This window comes from Schistocerca nitens, chromosome 1, assembly GCF_023898315.1.
Source record: "Schistocerca nitens isolate TAMUIC-IGC-003100 chromosome 1, iqSchNite1.1, whole genome shotgun sequence".
Classification (NCBI taxonomy): domain Eukaryota; kingdom Metazoa; phylum Arthropoda; class Insecta; order Orthoptera; family Acrididae; genus Schistocerca; species Schistocerca nitens.
Window position 1 is genome coordinate 182,234,454 of NC_064614.1, and position 20,862 is coordinate 182,255,315.

The 20,862-nt window shown below is 42.9% G+C and overlaps 1 protein-coding gene across 1 annotated transcript in view; it reads left to right on the forward strand.

Moving 5' to 3' along the window:
• The window catches only part of LOC126235491 (acid sphingomyelinase-like phosphodiesterase 3a), a 513,776-nt gene that overhangs the window by 219,899 nt on the left and 273,015 nt on the right, over nt 1–20,862 (forward strand). Inside the window, exon 2 of the mRNA XM_049944243.1 lies at nt 89–158. Within this exon, the coding sequence (XP_049800200.1) occupies nt 95–158 (64 nt within the window). The 5' untranslated portion in view covers nt 89–94. The remainder of the gene's footprint in view (nt 1–88; nt 159–20,862) is intronic.

The window sequence follows — 20,862 nt, forward strand, 5'->3', positions numbered from 1 at the left end:
GCGCTATTTTTCAGTGTTCCTGAGTGCCTTTTTGCGCTGATAGTGTGTCCCACAGAGGTGGTTATCTGACGCGAGTTGTCTGTTGCAGGCAGCGATGTTGGTGGCGGGCGCAGCCCTACTACTGGTGCTGCTCTGCCCGGCTTCCCACGCCAAGATAGGTGAGTGTCTATGCAAGCTAGCTGCAACGGTAGTTCAGAGCCTAATACTTATTTATATAAATGATATGCCCTGTAGTATTACAGGTAATTCTAAAATGTTTCTCTTTGCTGAGGACACTAGCATGGTGGTAAAGGATGTTATGTGAAACATTGGCTCTGTTTCAAATAGTGTAGTTAATGACATAATTTCATAGCTTGTAGGAAATAAACTATCGCTACATCACGATGAGACTCAGCTTTTACAGTTTCTAATACACAATTGAACAAAACCCGACGTTTTAATTTCACAGAATGGGCATGTGATTAGTGAAACTGAACAGTTTAAATTTCTAGGTGTTCAGGTAGATAGTAAACTGTCGTGGAAGGCCCACGGTCAGGATATTGTTCAACGATTTAATGCTGCCATTTTTACTATTCGAACGGTATCTGAAGTAAGTGATCGTTCGACTCACGAATAAGTCTACTTTGCTTATTTTCATTCCCTTACGTCATATGGCATTATACCCGGTGATCAGAAAGTCAGTATAAATTTGAAAACTGAGTAAATCACGGAATAATGTAGATAGAGAGGTACAAATAGACACACATGCTTGGAATAACATGGGGTTTTATTAGAACAAAAAAAAAATACAAAAGTTCAAAAAATGTCCGACAGATAGCGCTTCATCTGATCAGAATAGCAATAATTAGCATAAAAAATTAAGACAAAGCAAAGATGATGTTCCTTACAGAAATACTCAATATGTCCACCTTCATTCCTCGACAATAGCTGTAGTTGAGGAATAATGTTGTGAACAGCACTGTAATGCATGTCCAGAGTTATGGTGAGGCATTGGCGTCGGATGTTGTCTTTCAGAATCCCTAGAGATGTCAGTCGATCACGATACACTTGCGACTTCTGGTAACCCCAAAGCCAATAATCGCACGGACTGAGGTCTGGGGACCTGGGAGGCCAAGCATGACGAAAGTGGCGACTGAGCTCACGATCATCACAACACGACGCGCACAAGAGATCTTGCACGCGACTAGCAATATGGGGTGGAGCGCCATCCTGTAGAAGCCACTGGTAAAAGCGGACCTCGGGGAAGATCAGTTTGGATTCCGTAGAAATGTTGGAACACGTGAGGCAATACTAACCTTACGACTTATCTTAGAAGAAAGATTAAGAAAAGGCAAACCTACGTTTCTAGCATTTGTAGACTTAGAGAAAGCTTTTGACAACGTTAACTGGAATACTCTCTTTCAAATTCTGAAGGTGGCAGGGGTAAAATACAGGGAGCGAAAGGCTATTTACAATTTGTACAGAAACCAGATGGCAGTTATAAGAGTCGAGGGGCATGAAAGGGAAGCAGTGGTTGGGAAAGGAGTGAGACAGGGTTGTAGCCTCTCCCCGATGTTATTCAATCTGTATATTGAGCAAGCAGTAAAGGAAACAAAAGAAAAATTCGGAGTAGGTATTAAAATTCATGGAGAAGAAGTAAAAACTTTGAGGTTCGCCGATGATATTGTAATTCTGTCAGAGACAGCAAAGGACTTGGAAGAGCAGTTGAACGGAATGGACAGTGTCTTGAAAGGAGGATATAAGATGAACATCAACAAAAGCAAAACGAGGATAATGGAATGTAGTCAAATTAAATCAGGTGATGCTGAGGGGATTAGATTAGGAAATGAGACACTTAAAGTAGTAAAGGAGTTTTGCTATTTCGGGAGTAAAATAACTGATGATGGTCGAAGTAGAGAGGTTATAAAATGTAGACTGGCAATGGCAAGGAAATCGTTTCTGAAGAAGAGAAATTTGTTAACATCGAGTATAGATTTAAGTGTCAGGAAGTCGTTTCTGAAAGTATTTTTATGGAGTGTAGCCATGTACGGAAGTGAAACATGGACGATAACCAGTTTGGACAAGAAGAGAATAGAAGCTTTCGAAATGTGGTGCTACAGAAGAATGCTGAAGATAAGGTGGGTAGATCACGTAACTAATGATGAGGTATTGAATAGGATTGGGAAGAAGAGAAGTTTGTGGCACAACTTGACTAGAAGAAGGGATCGGTTGGTAGGACATGTTTTAAGGCATCAAGGGATCACAAATTTAGCATTGGAGGGCAGCGTGGAGGGTAAAAATCGTAGAGGGAGACCAAGAGATCAATACACTAAGCAGATTCAGAAGGATGTAGGTTGCAGTAGGTACTGGGAGATGAAGAAGCTTGCACAGGGTAGAGTAGCATGGAGAGCTGCATCAAACCAGTCTCAGAACTGAAGACCACAACAACAACAACGCCATCCTGTATAAACATCCAGCAGGTGTTTATCAGCCATGCTGGGGATGATGCGATTCAGTAAGATATCGGCGTACCTCTCACCCTCACGGTAGCAGTTACGAAACCAGAATCACTCATTTCCTCGAAGAAAAAAGGCCCGATTACGGTAGATGTGGTAAATCCAACCCATACCGTGACTTTCTCGTCGTGCAATTGAGTTTCCACGACAGTTCTACGATTTTCGGTAGCACAAATTCTGCAGTTGTGGATGTTGACAGACCCTCGGAGCGTGAAATGAGCTTCGTCGGTCCACAACACGTTACTCAACCAATCGTCATCTTCCGCCATCTTTTGAAGCGCCCACACCGCCATTTCCCTCCGCTTCATTAAATCGCCAGGTAACAGTTCATGATGCCGATCGAATTTGTACGGATAGCATCGGAGGGTACGCCTCAGCGCCAACCAAACAGTAGTGTATAGAATGCCGGTGCGACGTGAGACTGCACGAGCGCTGACTTCCCCGTGCATAGACGCACCCGCTACAGTCTCCATTTCTTCCTGAACTGTCTCAGCAGCATTACGCCTTGTGTTCGGTCGGCCACTACGGGGTCTATCGTCTAAAGAAGCCGTGGCTTCGAACTTCGAAATCATTCTCGCCACAGCTGCATTTGTCAACGGACCTTTACCTGCTCGAGTCCCCTTCCTATGGCGATAGGATGGTAACGCCGAACTATCAAATTCCCCATTCTCTTAGTACAGCTTCACTAAAAGCACATTTTCAGGTGACGTTAACATGCTGCGACTGCTGATTCTCTCTCTCATTACAACTCCTTTTATACACAATTGTCATGCGCAGTCACTGACGTTTTGCTGTCCGGCGCCATTTGTCGGACATTTTGTGAACTTTGTTTTCTTTGGTTCTAATAAAACCCCATGTCTTACCAAGCACGTGTGTCAATTTTTACCTCTCTATCTACGTTATTAAGTTTTCAAATTTATACTGACTTTTTGATCACCCGGTAATTTGGGGTAACTATTCCCATTCTCAAAGAATATTTTTGGCTCAGAAAAGGGCCTCCCACTAGTCCTGCAACACCTCTGCTACCTTCCTCACACACAGCCGTCAACATGGTCGTAAAATGGCTTAACGTTCAGTGAACACAAGCGGATACAAGACTCACGAAAGAAGAAGAGCTTAGACTGTTATCAAAGGAAAAGTCATTAGGTACATCCCTCCAGGAAAGCCACTTTACAGAGTGCGATAAGCTTAGGCAGTAGCAAGTATGGAAGTTTGGAGCTGGTCTTCTTCGTGGATACGGTAAAGGCCCTGGGCGTATTTAATGTTACTGCAATCAGATAACTCTCGTATCAAAAACATATTTTACGAGGTATTAAAAGTTTTAAGATTTATATCCACAGGCACATCGAAGTAGGGATAAACGTTCTCTCATCAAGGTTCGAGGATTAGTCTTCCGAAGAAGTTCAAGTGACGCAGAGCACCTTGCGCTACTGAAGGCACTGGATCAGAGGAGACGTGATCGAGCAAGGCTATGCCAATAGCCCAATACTCGTACTTGTATCCAGCAAGCATTCCAGCGCTTTCAAGATACTTTTCACTAGTTATAGAAAAAAGGCAAAGTAGTCCAATACATAGGCAGGGAGGAGTGAGGGAAACAAATAACTGTTGAAGCAGTGAATGGTGCTTGTGGCTCACAGCTGCCACCCAACTGAACCAAGGAATGAGATGACTGAGATTTTGGAGTCAGTGAGCTTCAATGCGCAAATCCCGCAACAAGATCCAGAGCTTCCTGTACTTGGCCACGAAGAAGCGATTTTCTACTTACTGTAATGCATATTGGTCTCGAGGATCACTGTGTCACTTTGAGGAACCAATCGTTAGAAAGGCCTATGACGTACGCCTATCAGTGAAACATAGTTCAAGCAACTAACACAAGGGCCTGTCCTATTGTAAATGGGGGACTGCTAGCAGTTTAAAATTGTAATTGGACTACTGTAGTATCTGAAATATACAAATCGTGTTAAATAAAATAACGCACCTTTTTTTAGAGCACGATGGGAAGAGTGTGAGTATACAGTAGCAGATAGGAGCAATAGGAGTGTTGCGGTGTTGTTGAATCATTCTATGATTTGCGTCATCGGACAGCCACAAATCTGTCTATTCATCTTTAACTTTTTTCATTTTTTTTAATGTTTTGTATTTTAGATCATTTTACCAGGTGTGCGTGTGTGTGTCTGTGCGTTTTCAGTTTGTACGAGGGTTTCCCAGAAACCAGCTTTGAGATAACAGTTGATGGTTGGAGAGGTGACACGATAAGGACGATTGTAGATGTTTCATTTTCTTACATTTTGTACGGGGCTATGTTTTCGATGGAGACCACTGCTTTCGATTTACTGAAGAAAAATGTACAAAGGAAAATGTACTTTTCACATCATTTTAATTGAGAAACATGTTGACTGTCACTCGCAAGTGGTGGTATTCCTGTATTGTCTTTTCTTCTTCCTCGTTTAAAGTTATCTCTTTAGATTTATTTTTAGCGAAAGTAGATATTTTATGTCAGTTGCGTTCTTAAGATTAAATTGTCTGTTAGATGATAACCTTTGGGCTCCCAGTTTTGAACGGTGTGGCCACCGGATTTTAAAGCTGGTAGCTTAGGTAACGCTAACTTTGGTGAAAAAGTTCAACTGTGAAAATTCGTAGAGAATTCTAACTGTGAGAATTCTTGGAAAATCACTCCCTGTCTGAAACTTATTGTTATCACAAAATCTGACTATGAACGTAGATGAAAAACTAATTATTTTAAAACTTAAGTTGGTTCCCGTGAAACGTGATTAAGGAAATATTGTGCTTTCTGATAACAGAGATGCAAAATCTAACTACTGAGATAAGCAAACGTACAATGCACTCTCTAAAAGCATTGATATCATTCCTGGTTCATAATTTTGGATTATGTAAAATAAATTGAAAATTAATTTACTCTTCGTATATTGGCAATGATTCTGGGTTAAATGAGCCCAGCAGCAATCTCATATCATTTGACCTGGCAACAATTAATGAAAGTTCTATAATAGTGAAGCTTTTTCTGAAATTGCATAACAATTCCAGAATAACAACAGTTGAATTTCGCTTGTAGAATCTTTCCTTAAACAAAATGCCAAAAATCTATCTCTTAATCCATTTCTCTCACAATGGTTGATAAATCCTAGCAAAAAAAAAAAAAACAACTAAAATCAAAAAGACTCCTGATCTGGCTGTCTGACGAGCCTAGAATGTTGCATTGTCAAACCGGTGCTGCAAATAAAGCAAATTTAGTCATTATCTGCAATTCACTCATCTCAACGAATGTAATCGTACCAATATAAAACTAGATTCTTTTTGCCTCCACAACGAATCTTCCATTAATCCATAACATAATTCGCAAAAACCTCCATTGCTTGCTGCATACTGCTACTAAACCAAAACTCAACTGTTCACATCTAAAACCATTGCTCGACTGTCTGTTTCGTCTCCTCTCCTCGCGATCAGCGGATAAATCTGGTGCGCAATTTCGCAGGTCATAGATCACCTCTAACTGGTCTCCGTGGAGCACGATTTCAAACATCCAATACAAGAAAATTTCCCGCGAAAATTTGCACACAAACGTTTCCACGTCTTGATGTTCCTTTATCTGAGTATGAAGGCCATAATTCCAAATGCTGACTTGTGTACCAGTCCACCATTCATCAATTAGCTGCTTGGATTGTATTTAAATAAAACAAAAGAATTTCGCACCTTGGTCACATACTTATCTCGCAAACAAAAGTGCTATTTCTGTGTGGCGATGCCAAGAAGAAAATGTGTAATGATATGAGATGTTTACCAGACCATTCTGTAATTTTACAGCTCTGTTGAGAAAAAAATGGGTATTTCGAGGATCTGTGTTGTGTGCTCTTGTTTTACTGTAATCAGTTAAAAATGACTCTCTCAGCCCATTAATGCGTAATAAATTACTCGTAACTGTGTTGAAGGATAGCTGCCCCAAACTACACCGGGATACGGTAATCCTCAGTTCTACTCACATTACACTACATTTTTCTGGCATTGTGGTTTCCCTACACACAACAGCATCATCAACGAACTACTTCACTATGCTTTTGATGTTATCCATCAAATCATTTACACACCTGGTGCGTGAAGGTATTTGCGTGTTCCTCACATGAGAGGAGCTTGAGCTCATTTTGTGCGCAACTGAATGAGACGCATGCTTCTTCGCTCCCACTACGATTGACTTCTGTTGGTTGTGGGTTGAGCACTCGTGGAGCATCACGGCTCCCTGAAATTCAGTGCGAATCACGCAGCACCTGTCCATAGCCACCATAGACAACGGCAAAACACGCCCTGCACTGGATAATTGTCTCCCATTCATTTGCAATTAATGTTACTAGCTATGACTGGAGACCGTCGTTAATTCTCCTTTCATATGAATTTCTTACGAATGCTAGTCGCAATAATTAGGATAGCCACAAAGCAAGAGTGCGTATTTTTAAAATGAAAACCCTTTGACACTTTGGCTTTAACAAATTCTCGTACTTTAAATACGAACATTTTAGGTTAGGTTTTACCGTGATTCTTATTGATATCGAATGGAACAACAAGTTTACTGTTACGAGTCACTGTTTATTTACCTCCACGAAGCGTTTCGAAATTTTAGAGCTCCATCGATAGATAGATTTGCATTTGTTAGTATGACGCATGTGTGTTTTGTGTTACAATGTTGGGGGAACTGGCGCTGTCTACTTAAGAAAGAAAACACTATTTGAGAAGATTTTTTTTACTAAAAACAGAACGTATATCTAACAGTGAAAATAAAAAAAGTTAAGCAGAATACCTCCAGTGGTCACAGGCTCCTTTCACTGTCGTAACACATCACATATAAACTGTCCTATTTTGTGAGCAAAGATGGCGTCTAGAAACTATTTGATGCAAGGATCAAATAGCCAAAGAGAAACACTGTCACAAAATACAAAAAAATATACATGATAACATTATTATTTCAGAATTAGGAATGTGGAGATCTTTGCTTGAGGTGCTGAAAAGAAATAAATATTCCAGATGGTACACAAATCCGATTCTGTCAAGTTTATGTAGCTTAAATTTCAAAATCATTTACATAACTAGTAAACATGTTGCAAACTTCAAGTACAGTAGTTATGTTGCCAACAGCGGTAAAATCATACATAAATAACAATTTTGTTTGGGTTTCAGAGATGGGAATAAAAGACTGGAGGCGGAGGGCGAGAAAGAGAAAAAGAGAGAGACAGTGGAGGGAGTAATTGGATGAGAGCAAATGTTACAAAGCAGGGGGTTCTTAACATTTTATCTGTTATATATAATAACTAATTAAATTTTGCGTTAATAATTTGGTTAATGCTTTAAAATATGCAGATAGATGTACAATTTGTGCTGTTAGTTGATGTACGTATAGTTTCAAGCTGACAGGGGGTTCGCCGGCCGGAGTGGCCGAGCGGTTCTAGGCGCTACAGTCTGGAACCGCGAGACCGCTACGATCGCAGGTTCGCATCCTGCCTCGGACATGGATGTATGTGATGTCCTTAGGTTAGTTAGGTTTAAGTAGTTCTAAGTTCTAGGGGACTGATGACCTCAGATGTTAAGTCCCATAGTGTTAAGAGCCATTTTTTTGACAGGGGTTCAAGCTTTGCATTTGATGGTATATTTACACTCCTGGAAATGGAAAAAAGAACACATTGACACCGGTGTGTCAGACCCACCATACTTGCTCCGGACACTGCGAGAGGGCTGTACAAGCAATTATCACACGCAGAGCACAGCGGACACACCAGGAACCACGGTGTTGGCCGTCGAATGGCGCTAGCTGCGCAGCATTTGTGCACCGCCGCCGTCAGTGTCAGCCAGTTTGCCGTGGCATACGGAGCTCCATCGCAGTCTTTAACACTGGTAGCATTCCGCGACAGCGTGGACGTGAACCGTATGTGCAGTTGACGGACTTTGAGCGAGGGCGTATAGTGGGCATGCGGGAGGCCGGGTGGACGTACCGCCGAATTGCTCAACACGTGGGGCGTGATGTCTCCACAGTACATCGATGTTGTCGCCAGTGGTCGGCGGAAGGTGCACGTGCCCGTCGACCTGGGACCGGACCACAGCGACGCACGGATGCACGCCAAGACCGTAGGATCCTACGCAGTGCCGTAGGGGACCGCACCGCCACTTCCCAGCAAATTAGGGACACTGTTGCTCCTGGGGTATCGGCGAGGACCATTCGCAACCGTCTCCATGAAGCTGGGCTACGGTCCCGCACACCGTTAGGCCGTCTTCCGCTCACGCCCCAACATCGTGCAGCCCGCCTCCAGTGGTGTCGCGACAGGCGTGAATGGAGGGACGAATGGAGACGTGTCGTCTTCAGCGATGAGAGTCGCTTCTGCCTTGGTGCCAATGATGGTCGTATGCGTGTTTGGCGCCGTGCAGGTGAGCGCCACAATCAGGACTGCATACGACCGAGGCACACAGGGCCAACACCCGGCATCGTGGTGTGGGGAGCGATCTCCTACACTGGCCGTACACCACTGGTGATCGTCGAGGGGTCACTGAATAGTGCACGGTACATCCAAACCGTCATCGAACCCATCGTTCTACCATTCCTAGACCGGCAAGGGAACTTGCTGTTCCAACAGGACAATGCACGTCCGCATGTATCCCGTGCCACCCAACGTGCTCTAGAAGGTGTAAGTCAACTACCCTGGCCAGCAAGATCTCCGGATCTGTCCCCCATTGAGCATGTTTTGGACTGGATGAAGCGTCGTCTCACGCAGTCTGCACGTCCAGCACGAACGCTGGTCCAACTGAGGCGCCAGGTGGAAATGGCATGGCAAGCCGTTCCACAGGACTACATCCAGCATCTCTACGATCGTCTCCATGGGAGAATAGCAGCCTGCATTGCTGCGAAAGGTGGATATACACTGTACTAGTGCCGACATTGTGCATGCTCTGTTGCCTGTGTCTATGTGCCTGTGGTTCTGTCAGTGTGATCATGTGATGTATCTGACCCCAGGAATGTGTCAATAAAGTTTCCCCTTCCTGGGACAATGAATTCACGGTGTTCTTATTTCAATTTCCAGGAGTGTATAAATGAGGCCAATCCATTGGACATTTGGGGAGTGTCATGGTTATGTAACTAAATATTTATGGTAAATATTAAGGTAGGTGGAAAGAATGGTAAATAGCGGGACATGTCGATACTAGGACATAAAGTCTTCGAGAATTTCATTCCGTGTACTCAGTTGCACAGTATGCCTCGCAGAAAAGCACAGGAAAAACATACGCAGATGTCAGCGTTTCACACAGGACGTGTAGTTGGGCTCAAAGAAGCCAGTGGGAGTACTCGGCGAATTACTCGGCATTTCAATAGGAGTGATGTGACTACTAGACGATGTTGGCAGCAATGGTGGAATCACGGACGAACACAGCCACAAGCAGGGGGCGGTCGATCTGGAGAGACGACAGAACTCGACGACCGAGCAGTCGTCAGAGAGGCACTCAGAGACCCGGATTCATCATTATCATTGATTCGAAGTGCAACTGGTGCTTCAGTGAACTCAAGGACCAGTAATAGGCGGCTCACAGACAAGGAACTACGTTCACAGCACTCCTTGCACCATCGTCGACCTCAGTACATCAATAAGCCCGATTGCGATAGCGTCAGGCACTTTCGGCCTGGAATCTCATTGAGTGGAACAGAATTACCTTCTGTGACGAGCGCCGCTTCTAACAGAGCCCCGATATTCAGCTAATTCGTGTCTGGAGACGCCCAGGACAGTGGTGGGTAATCAGCCAGACGTCGCTTGCCATACCAAGATGGTATGGAGTGCCATTTTATTTCATATCAGAACCCCTCTGGTTGCCATCCGGGTGTACTTACAGTGTAGCGGTATGTCAACGATATTCTACGCCCGCTTTCCTTGCCCTTCATGGCAAGCCATCCTGGGCTACTATTTCAGCAAGATAATGTCCACACGCACAAGGCGAGAGTTTCTAATGCTTGCTTATTGCTTGCCAAACCCTACCTTGGCCAGCAAGGTCGCTGGATCTTTACCCAGCTAAAACTGTTTGAGCATTATGGGCAGAGCCTTCCAACAAGCTCCAGAGTTTGACGATCTAACGTGCCAGTTGGACAGTCTTTGGCGCAATATCTCTCAGGAGGACTTCCAACAACTCTCTCAATCAATCCCAAGCCGAATAACTGTTTCCATCATGGCCAGGGGTGCGCCAACATGTTACTGAGTTGCTGAATTTGTGAATCTGTTTCTTGAATAAATCATCCAGCTTTTATGACATTGTAATTATTTGTTTCTTTGTATATGTGAGTGTACATAGCATCTACAGACTTCCGACCCATTCGGATAATTCCTTCGTGGTGCGTCGTTTTATGTGTGTGTGTATGTGTGTGTGAGTGTGTGTCTGTGTCTGTGTGTGTGTCTGCAGGCGTGTGTACAATAGTGTATCACCGCACCTTTGCAACGACGTCCTCATTTACCGAAGGATCAGAGAGTTCAACAGCACAGTGCTATTTAGACTTCTCCGTTGTGATGTAGGAGCTTTTTATTATTTTGTGTCGACACACGAACAAACAACAAAGGGAACTGTCAGAGACATGAAAAGCGACGCTGCGTTGATTTAAAAAATGATGCAGATGTAGAGAATTTTTAATAATAAATAATAACGAATTCCTTACCGTTTAACAATTTTCACTTGTAAAGATAGTAAATAAAAAAAATCATAAAAAAGGCTCCATGTTTCCTGCTTTTATTACAAAATTAAATTTCCAAGTATGAATATGAGCATGGCAAGTGGTTTGAGACCCATTTGCAAGACACGCTTTGTACATGAAGGGTGATTCTGCTGAAATGAAGTACCTGAGGGCTGTATTGCTAGATATGAAATGGAAGGGATGGGGGTTATAGAGCTTGGAAGTGGAGGGGAGGGCTTTAGAAGGCTAAAATTTCTGCTGCCAGTACGGGTTGTTCAGTGCACTACTGCAATTATTTTCGATTCATTTATTAGTTGCGTTGACATGTATGCAAGTGTAATTACATTACAGTGCCCTTTTAAGTGCAGATTCAAATTAGTTCTGTGACATCGAGTGTCCTCGCGTGAAAGAGGGCTATTTAGTCGCTTGTAATAACTTTTCGAAGTTACAGACAAACACGGATAAATTGGATTTTGTGGGAAAATATTTTGTTGCGACTTCATGTATTTAGAATGTCAGTAAAGGCGTTTATAATTCTTGTTAGAAGGCATATCAGAAACCTAAGTCTTCAAATTTGTCCATAGGGAAGGGTATCCTGTTGTGAATCAACTATAATGATATGCTGAGTTACGTGAGACACAAACGCAGTAGACGGACAATAGATCAGAAAGGTGAATGTATTTCCAAATACAGTTAGCACTGGCTCGATTTCGCCAATGTTTCATAAGCATAGCTGTAACAAAGAATTTCTGCAAGTCAAGAAACGCGGAATATTCACAGGGATTCCCTCAAAAGATATCTTCTAGTGCTCATCTGTTTTGTGATATATACAGCGCAGCTAATCGGTTGCAACAAGATTTTTCTTTAACCTGGTTTCGAGATTGACTAAGGGTGTCATCAACATAAAACCGAAACTTTTATCTAAATGGATTAAAGAACCATTCACAAATGGAAACACCAAGAGCAGACACTTATTATACCAAGCATATTTGTGAATACACCAGACTCACATGTAGTGAAAATGGGACCGATTTAAGTGCGGAATGTTCTCAGCATATAAAATATTTCGTAAGAAGATAATATTTAAACCATACAGCAATACAGATAAGGTAAATGACATAAAATTAGTAACTGTCAGTAAAATCACACATGACCCAGCACACTATACGCCACTAAGGGCTGTAAGAGGAAACAGGCGCTGGAGGTGACGTCAGACTAAGAGGATTACAGGCCGAAGTTGCCACAACGTGTACACTAATTAAGCCGTGCCATCTGTTGACAATCTAAAGTAAATAAACTGCTTAATTACAAAAACGTTTTAAAAAGTATAACTGTTCATCTTTGTACGCATCTTGTCTGAAAACGATTAAAGTGTAAGAAATAAAAACGAAAGAGGAAGACGATATTTTATACATAGTCTGCTCTGAGAAAAACAAGGAGACAGTTTTTGACTTTATACCACAGAAGAAATTGTTATCACGCAACTGCAATTGTTCATTCAGAATGAAACCATCGTTAAGAGAAAGATGTTTGAAAATTTCTAATTCTTCAAGGATATTGACTCTGAACCCTTTCTTTCTGAGTGTAGGACACTGATGTAAAGAAATTCTTTAGGCATGTAATTAATAAATAACCAGCAAAGGATGAGCTATATATATTTGTACCTTTTTCCCTAAGAGGTGTTCTTTATATCTAGCAGCAAATGTTCGTCCTGTTTGTCCTACATATTCTTGTACTGTTGTTGGTTCACAACCATGTTTAAAATTGTAAGATTTTTACCAGACTAACTCATTTGTTTCTTCGCTTCTAATGGACTGGGAGTCGACGGGAGTTGAAATCGCTGTTTCTTCAAGCCTTATGAAGTTCACGTGAGTGTGATTTCCAGAGAGGATCAAGAATGAATTTGACTGACCGTGATGTACTCTGAGATAAAGTAAACTACAGTGAGGTGACAGAAGTACCTGCTTACATATGAACGGATTATTGTAACAGCACGTGGTGAGATATTATTAACATAGATTTTAACATTGCTCCGAGTACTTATTGTTCCATCGTTTTGCCCCTCTAACACAAGTAAAGAGTGCTGAATTGTGAAAATTCATTCACATATTGTCAGTTGATAAAATATGGCCAGTTATGTTACATACCAATAAATTAACTGAAGTAAATGTACTTAAAAGAGAGATAATGTAGTCATCGAGAGGGGATTTGCTATTGATGAGATATAACAGGACAGTACAGTAGCGGATTACTAGTAGATTGGATTTCAGCGTGCGTTAGAATTTCACTGCTCTTTTAGAAGCGCTCTAGCAAACATTAAAGCCATTACTATTGAAATTCTAGCTCTAAAACAGCTTAAATGCAACAATTCTGCTGCAAATAGTTTCGTGTAACACATATCTCTAAAAGGAGCTTACCTAGCTGCGGTCATATTGCTGTATTATTGTACGTACCAGCAGGTCGCATCAATTACAATGTGTCTCTCCAATGCTGGTTATTCAACGAAATCGATCTGTTTCTTGAGGCTGCAAAAAGCCGATGTATTTTTTGTTTTATTTGTTCAAGTGCCATCATAATACAAAATGAAGTAAATTATCTAAAGTTTTAAGCTTTTGAGTTCTGCAAAATAATAACTTTTAAAATTCATATACTTTACTTCATTCAGTATTTCGCGAACTACCTCTTTTCACTATTCTTTTAATGGCTAATTTTTGCCGTACTAATTCTATAGGTTCAACAGGTGAAAACAAATGTAGAATAGAAATCGCTGTTGCACATGACGGCACTTGCACCAGGATGATGATATTAGTCTCCCTTCTATCTTGAAATTGCCTTCGTGACAGTGCGCTGTAAAGCAAACCTACGGTGACTACTGCAAATATCATCGTGTAAGAATGTTTGTTGTATGAAGTAGCAGGGAGAGTTGTACCAAATCGGTCTTAGGCCATAAAAACATCAATGATGTGTACTTGGCAAAGAAAGGAGATGTAGCAGAATTGTACCTTAATGTTAGATTTCATGCCTGTTTTGTAGATGAAATTCCCGACCTCTGTACAGTATTCAGTGCAGTTAGGTCTTAGGATAAGGACGTTGTTTTTTGTGAGATATACTGCTATTACAGTGCTCCTGTTTGGCACTCTGGTGTAGAAGTTGTCACAATAGCAGCTAGTTCCTAAATCTGTGCACTTACAAGTAAGTGTGTAAAACTGATTCCAAGCCTTAACACGTGTGGCAGATAAATGCTTCGAAAATCTTAGTTCCAACACTTAACATAAGATTTAAACATGCTTTATGTGTGAATTGTATCTAACCACGTGACGAATCGTAATTATAGTGTACTTTCGTACGCTGAGTACCACGAAATGGGTATTTTGTACTACACAGTTGGTTGTAACTTCTGACCACGTTACAATGTACTTTATACATTTCGGAAATAGTATCCTACTTTTCTTAAAAATCACCTGTCCCAAATATCTGTGTATCTACGTGAATAACCGTATAGTGTGGTCAATTTTCCAAAGCAGCGAATACTAAGCATAAAATATGTCATTGTAAATAGCTGTTTATAAGCTACAGTCACTGAAAAATATATTACCTAACATCGCGTGACACTTAGTTTTCTTTTTCTACGGAAATGTGTATGATCTACATTTATCTTTAAGTTAAAGCTGTTTTCGAGTTTTTATGTGAGTATAACCACAGAAAAATTGTGTGTTTACTGTTCTGTAAAACACTGCACTAGTCACAGTAGTCCCCCACTCTGAATGCTGTTTTCAGGAACAAATAAGTAATTACCGTTGGTAAGGAGCTGGGACAGACATCCAAAGTCATCTCACGAACTATCTTCTTCTGTTGATCCTGTTTCTTTTACAAGAAATACAGGATCTCTTACTAGTCGTCCACTTAGCACCGAGCGGCACGTCAGTGGCATAACAAGGCGTCCTATACAGAAGAGGAGACAAGCCGTTACATCCATCCCACAACCAACATGACAGAGGTGGTGTTTTCCACTAGTGACGAAACTGATCCAGTGAGACTCGCTGAACATGTTGGAAAACTTATTATTTTCAATGTCAAGAGGGAGAAAACGCAAACCTGTAGGGGTTCGTTAATCGCTGGCATATGTGTCACAATTTCAATAAGTAGGTTGTACAGGAGGACTTTATAACCAAGAACGTAGATAACTACAACAGAACTGGGAGAAGAATGTAGCTTTCGAAAAGACAAGTCTTGTGTAGATAACATCTCTAGCCTAAGACAGAACGCGGAGAATAGATTTTGAAACACTACTGAACAGCCATTTGCTCTACGTAGATCTTGAGAAAGTGTATGACACAATGTAACTAGCGCTATTGTTCGAGTTCCTGTGGCCAGGGAAATTGTCAAAATATTATGAAGTATGAAAAACCTCTACAAATAGCCTAAGTGTGTTATTAAAGCTGGTAAATAAATTTCTAGAGAGGCATTCAGAATAGCTACAGGACTGAAACAAATATGTTTTCTGTCTCCCACACTTCCCATGATGTATGTGCAGAACACACTGGATCTCTACTGTAGAAAATTCATGGACATCGGGGTTGAAGTAGGGAAATAGTGTATGTACTCTCTTTTCCATGTTGACGATTACGACGTTGCATCAACTGATGAGGAGGCTATATCTTACATGCTTAGGAAGTTGTTGAAAGGACAGGAAACTGGGTCTGAAAGTTAATTGTGAGGAGACGGAATGTCTATGTCGCGGATAGGGCGGGAATAACTTTGACATCGAAGGAAACCAGATTAAAATGTGTAAAGCGTTTAAGTGTCTAGGAAGTATACCATCACGTGCTGAAATATGTGACAGAGGTAAACAACAAGTAATAAGACTGGGTAGGCTGCTATGAAGTCATCTACCTTTTTGTCCAAAATGTTTAAAGGTTAAAATATTATTACATAAATCCATCTTGGAAACAATAATAAGTTATGGCAGTGAATGTTAGGAATTCTTAAGGGAAGTAAAGTGGGAGTTAGAGCTGTAGAAATGGGCCACTTGGAAAGAGGCTGTAGAACTTCCCTACTTCACGTCGTAAGAAATGAGGAAATAAGAGAACGACCCATTGTAGCAATAATAATTGAATAGAAAGAAAGACAGCTGGGATGGTTAAGGTATTTAAAAGGAATGGAAGCAGACATATGGCCGAAAAGATCAACCATCTGGAAGCAGAGGAAGAGAAAGATTAAGGGGTATTCAAGAAGCGATGGAGCGGAATAGGAAAAGAAGAATAAGAACGTCGAGCTCGAGGCGCCTGGCAACAGAGATGCCGGATGGAATGACGACTGTAGTCTCCTAGAAGAAAAAGAAGTTCAAGTGCACACCAGCAGTGGTGCCCAATAGGAAAATGGCAGCAAGGGAAGGGAAAGAATACCAATGTGTAAGCCTGGAAGGCTCGTTCAATACGTTAAAGAGTTTGTTCCGGCAGCCATTGACATAACTTGGTACAACCAACTGCAAATTGCAGTGCACGTTGGGAAAAATAATGCATAACGTCTGAGCATCGATGCTATACTTCTATCATTCCAGCATATAAGGTTGACGAGATCAACGTGTCTCATTGGATTTCAACGAAGCTCACAATTTGAAACACTGTCTCCGTAACTGTTCATGGCACTGCCGATATGAGTCTAACGGTAGGATTGAACCACAGACACCGAAATTTATGTGACAAGCTAGTGTGCGACTTTGTAGAGTTGCGTCATAGGTATGAGAACTGTGTGGTCCACGTAAATGAGTCAGATGTCTACTACACATCAGAGGCTGCTACCCAGGTAGCTGGTTTACTAGCTTTGTGTGGGATGCATACACTTTTTTAAAGATTTGGTGACTCTACTCAGTCCAAATAATGATAGCTGGCGAATGATGGAAAGCATCATTGCAATAACCAAAGAAATGCCCGCTACAGCTGATGGTATTAAAGTCCTAGTGATTAACTGTCATAAAATTCCCAACCAAGTTTCAGAGTTTCACGCGCTCCTGAAATACTGTGGCGCTTACATAATACCAGGTGTAGACTGCTGGCTAACACCCGAATTTGATACCAGCGAGATATATCGGGGAGTAGGTGTATATTGAAGGGATAGACTACTGTAAGTCGTATATACGTCGCAGTAGGCTAGAAACTCAAATAAACGGAGATACAAATGAAGCTGAATGAGAGATTGTTTCGGCGACACTCAGTGTTAAACAGGACATACACTTCTATCGAAATCCAGACCCACGGCCAAGTGTGACTGAAAGCCTTACATCACACCTCAGTCTTCTACCACGTAAGTTTCCAAACCATTCTGTGATTATCGGACGAGACTTTAGTTATCCGACAATAACCTGGGGATATTATTATTTTGTGTGTGGTGTGTGTGACAAGACGTCTTCTAGGACAAATACACTCCTGGAAATTGAAATAAGAACACCGTGAATTCATTGTTCCAGGAAGGGGAAACTTTATTGACACATTCCTGGGGTCATATACATCACATGATCACACTGACAGAACCACAGGCACATAGACACAGGCAACAGAGCATGCACAATGTCGGCACTAGTACAGTGTATATCCACCTTTCGCCGCAATGCAGGCTGCTATTCTCCCATGGAGACGATCGTAGAGATGCTGGATGTAGTCCTGTGGAACGGCTTGCCATGCCATTTCCACCTGGCGCCTCAGTTGGACCAGCGTTCGTGCTGGACGTGCAGACCGCGTGAGACGACGCTTCATCCAGTCCCAAACATGCTCAATGGGGGACAGATCCGGAGATCTTGCTGGCCAGGGTAGTTGACTTACACCTTCTAGAGCACGTTGGGTGGCACGGGATACATGCGGACGTGCATTGTCCTGTTGGAACAGCAAGTTCCCTTGCCGGTCTAGGAATGGTAGAACGATGGGTTCGATGACGGTTTGGATGTACCGTGCACTATTCAGTGTCCCCTCGACGATCACCAGTGGTGTACGGCCAGTGTAGGAGATCGCTCCCCACACCATGATGCCGGGTGTTGGCCCTGTGTGCCTCGGTCGTATGCAGTCCTGATCGTGGCGCTCACCTGCACGGCGCCAAACACGCATACGACCATCATTGGCACCAAGGCAGAAGCGACTCTCATCGCTGAAGACGACACGTCTCCATTCGTCCCTCCATTCACGCCTGTCGCGACACCACTGGAGGCGGGCTGCACGATTTTGGGGCGTGAGCAGAAGACGGCCTAACGGTGTGCGGGACCGTAGCCCAGCTTCATGGAGACGGTTGCGAATGGTCCTCGCCGATACCCCAGGAGCAACAGTGTCCCTAATATGCTGGGAAGTGGCGGTGCGGTCCCCTACGGCACTGCGTAGGATCCTACGGTCTTGGCGTGCATCCGTGCGTCGCTGCGGTCCGGTCCCAGGTCGACGGGCACGTGCACCTTCCGCCAACCACTGGCGACAACATCGATGTACTGTGGAGACATCACGCCCCACGTGTTGAGCAATTCGGCGGTACGTCCACCCGGCCTCCCGCATGCCCACTATACGCCCTCGCTCAAAGTCCGTCAACTGCACATACGGTTCACATCCACGCTGTCGCGGCACGCTACCAGTGTTAAAGCCTGCGATGGAGCTCCGTATGCCACGGCAAACTGGCTGACACTGACGGCGGCGGTGCACAAATGCTGCGCAGCTAGCGCCATTCGACGGCCAACACCGCGGTTCCTGGTGTGTCCGCTGTGCCGTGCGTGTGATCATTGCTTGTACAGCCCTCTCGAAGTGTCCGGAGCAAGTATGGTGGGTCTGACACACCGGTGTCAATGTGTTCTTTTTTCCATTTCCAGGAGTGTAGCTTCTTGGTTCACGACCCAAAATCTATTGAATTTAATGGCAATAAATAGACCTGATACGATTGAGGGTGTCCACACTTGAACTGGCATCAGTTACCATGAGACAGTAGAAGCAACCATGAAACAATTATTATCAAAGTACAAAGGGTATCTAAAATATGTAGGAGTGATATGATTAGCGTACTAGATTGAGAAACAGTGGTGTCATATCTCAGTGAGGAACTCTCTAAGCCGGCCGCGGTGGCCGAGCGGGTCTAGGCGCTTTAGTCCGGAACCGCGCGACTGCTACGGTCGCACGTTCGAATCCTGCCTCGGGCATGGATGTTTGCGATTTCCTTAGGTTGGTTAGGTTTAAGTAGTTCTAAGTTCTAGGGGGCTGATGACCTTAGGTGTTAAGTCCCATAGTGCTCAGAGCCAATACCGCGCAGCAGTATTCTAAAAGAGGACGGAGAAGCGTGGTGCAGGCAGTCTCCTTAGTAGGTCTGTTACATTTTCTAACTGTGTGCCAATAAAATGCAGTCTTTGGTTAGCCTTCCCCACAACATTTTCTATGTGTTCCTTCCAATTTAAGTTGTTCGTAATTGTAGTTCCTAGGTATTTTGTTGAATTGATGGTCTTTCGATTTGAATGGTTTATCGTGTAACTGAAGTTTAACAGATATCTTTTAGCACTCATATGGATGACCTCACCTTTTTCATTATTGAGGGTCAATTGCCAATTTCAGCACATTACAGATATCTTTTCTAAATCGTTTTGCAATTTGTCTTCATCTTCTGATGACTTTACTAGACGATACACGACAGCACCATCTGCAAGCAGCCTACGATGGCTACTCAGATTGCCTCCAATACCGTTTATACAGATACGAAACAGCAGAGGGCCTACAACACTACCTTGGAAAACCCCAGAAATCACTTCAGTTTCACTCGATGACTTCCCATTACTACGAACTGTGACCTCTCTTCAGAAAGTCATGAATCCAGTCACATTACTGAGACGATATTCCGTAAGTACGCAGTTTCACTACTAGCCAATTGTGTGATACAGTGTCAAAAGCCTTCTTGACGTCTAAAATACCGAATCAATTTGCAATCCCTTGTCAACAGCACTCAACACTTCGTGTGTGCCAAAAACTAGTTAGTTATGTTTCACAACATTTTCTACATTCGTGTTGACTGTGTTTCAGTAGATCATTCTCTGGGAGGTAATAATAATAATAATGGCGTGTGACGAGGGCCTCCCGTCGGGTAGACCGCTCGCTTGGTGCAAGTCTTTCGATTTGACGCCACTTCGGCGACTTGCGCGCCGAAGGGGATGAAATGATGATCATTAGGACAAGACAACACACCGTCCACGAGCGGAGAAAATCTCCGACCCCGCCGCGAATCGAACCCGGCCCCGCAGGATTGACAGCCCGTCGCGCTGACCACTCAGCTACCGGGAGCGGACTCTGGGAGGTAATTCGTAATGTTCGAAAACAATGCATGTTCCAGAATCCTGCATCATAACGACGTTCATAATATGGGCCTGTAATGAGTGGCTTATTCCTACTAACTTTAAGTATTGGTGAGACCTGTACAACTTTTCAGTCTTGGGTACGGATCTTTCGTCGAGCGAACGGTTCTATGCGATTGCTAAGTATGGAGCTATTGCGTCAGAAAACTATGAGAAAAACCTAACTGGAATACAGTCTGGACCGTAAGACTGATTTTGATTAAGCGGCTAAGTGTATCGCTCCAGTGGTGATCGAGAGGACAAGATTAGTCTAATCACATAGTGCACAGAGGCTTTCAGGCAATTGTATCTCCAGTGTTCCAAACGTG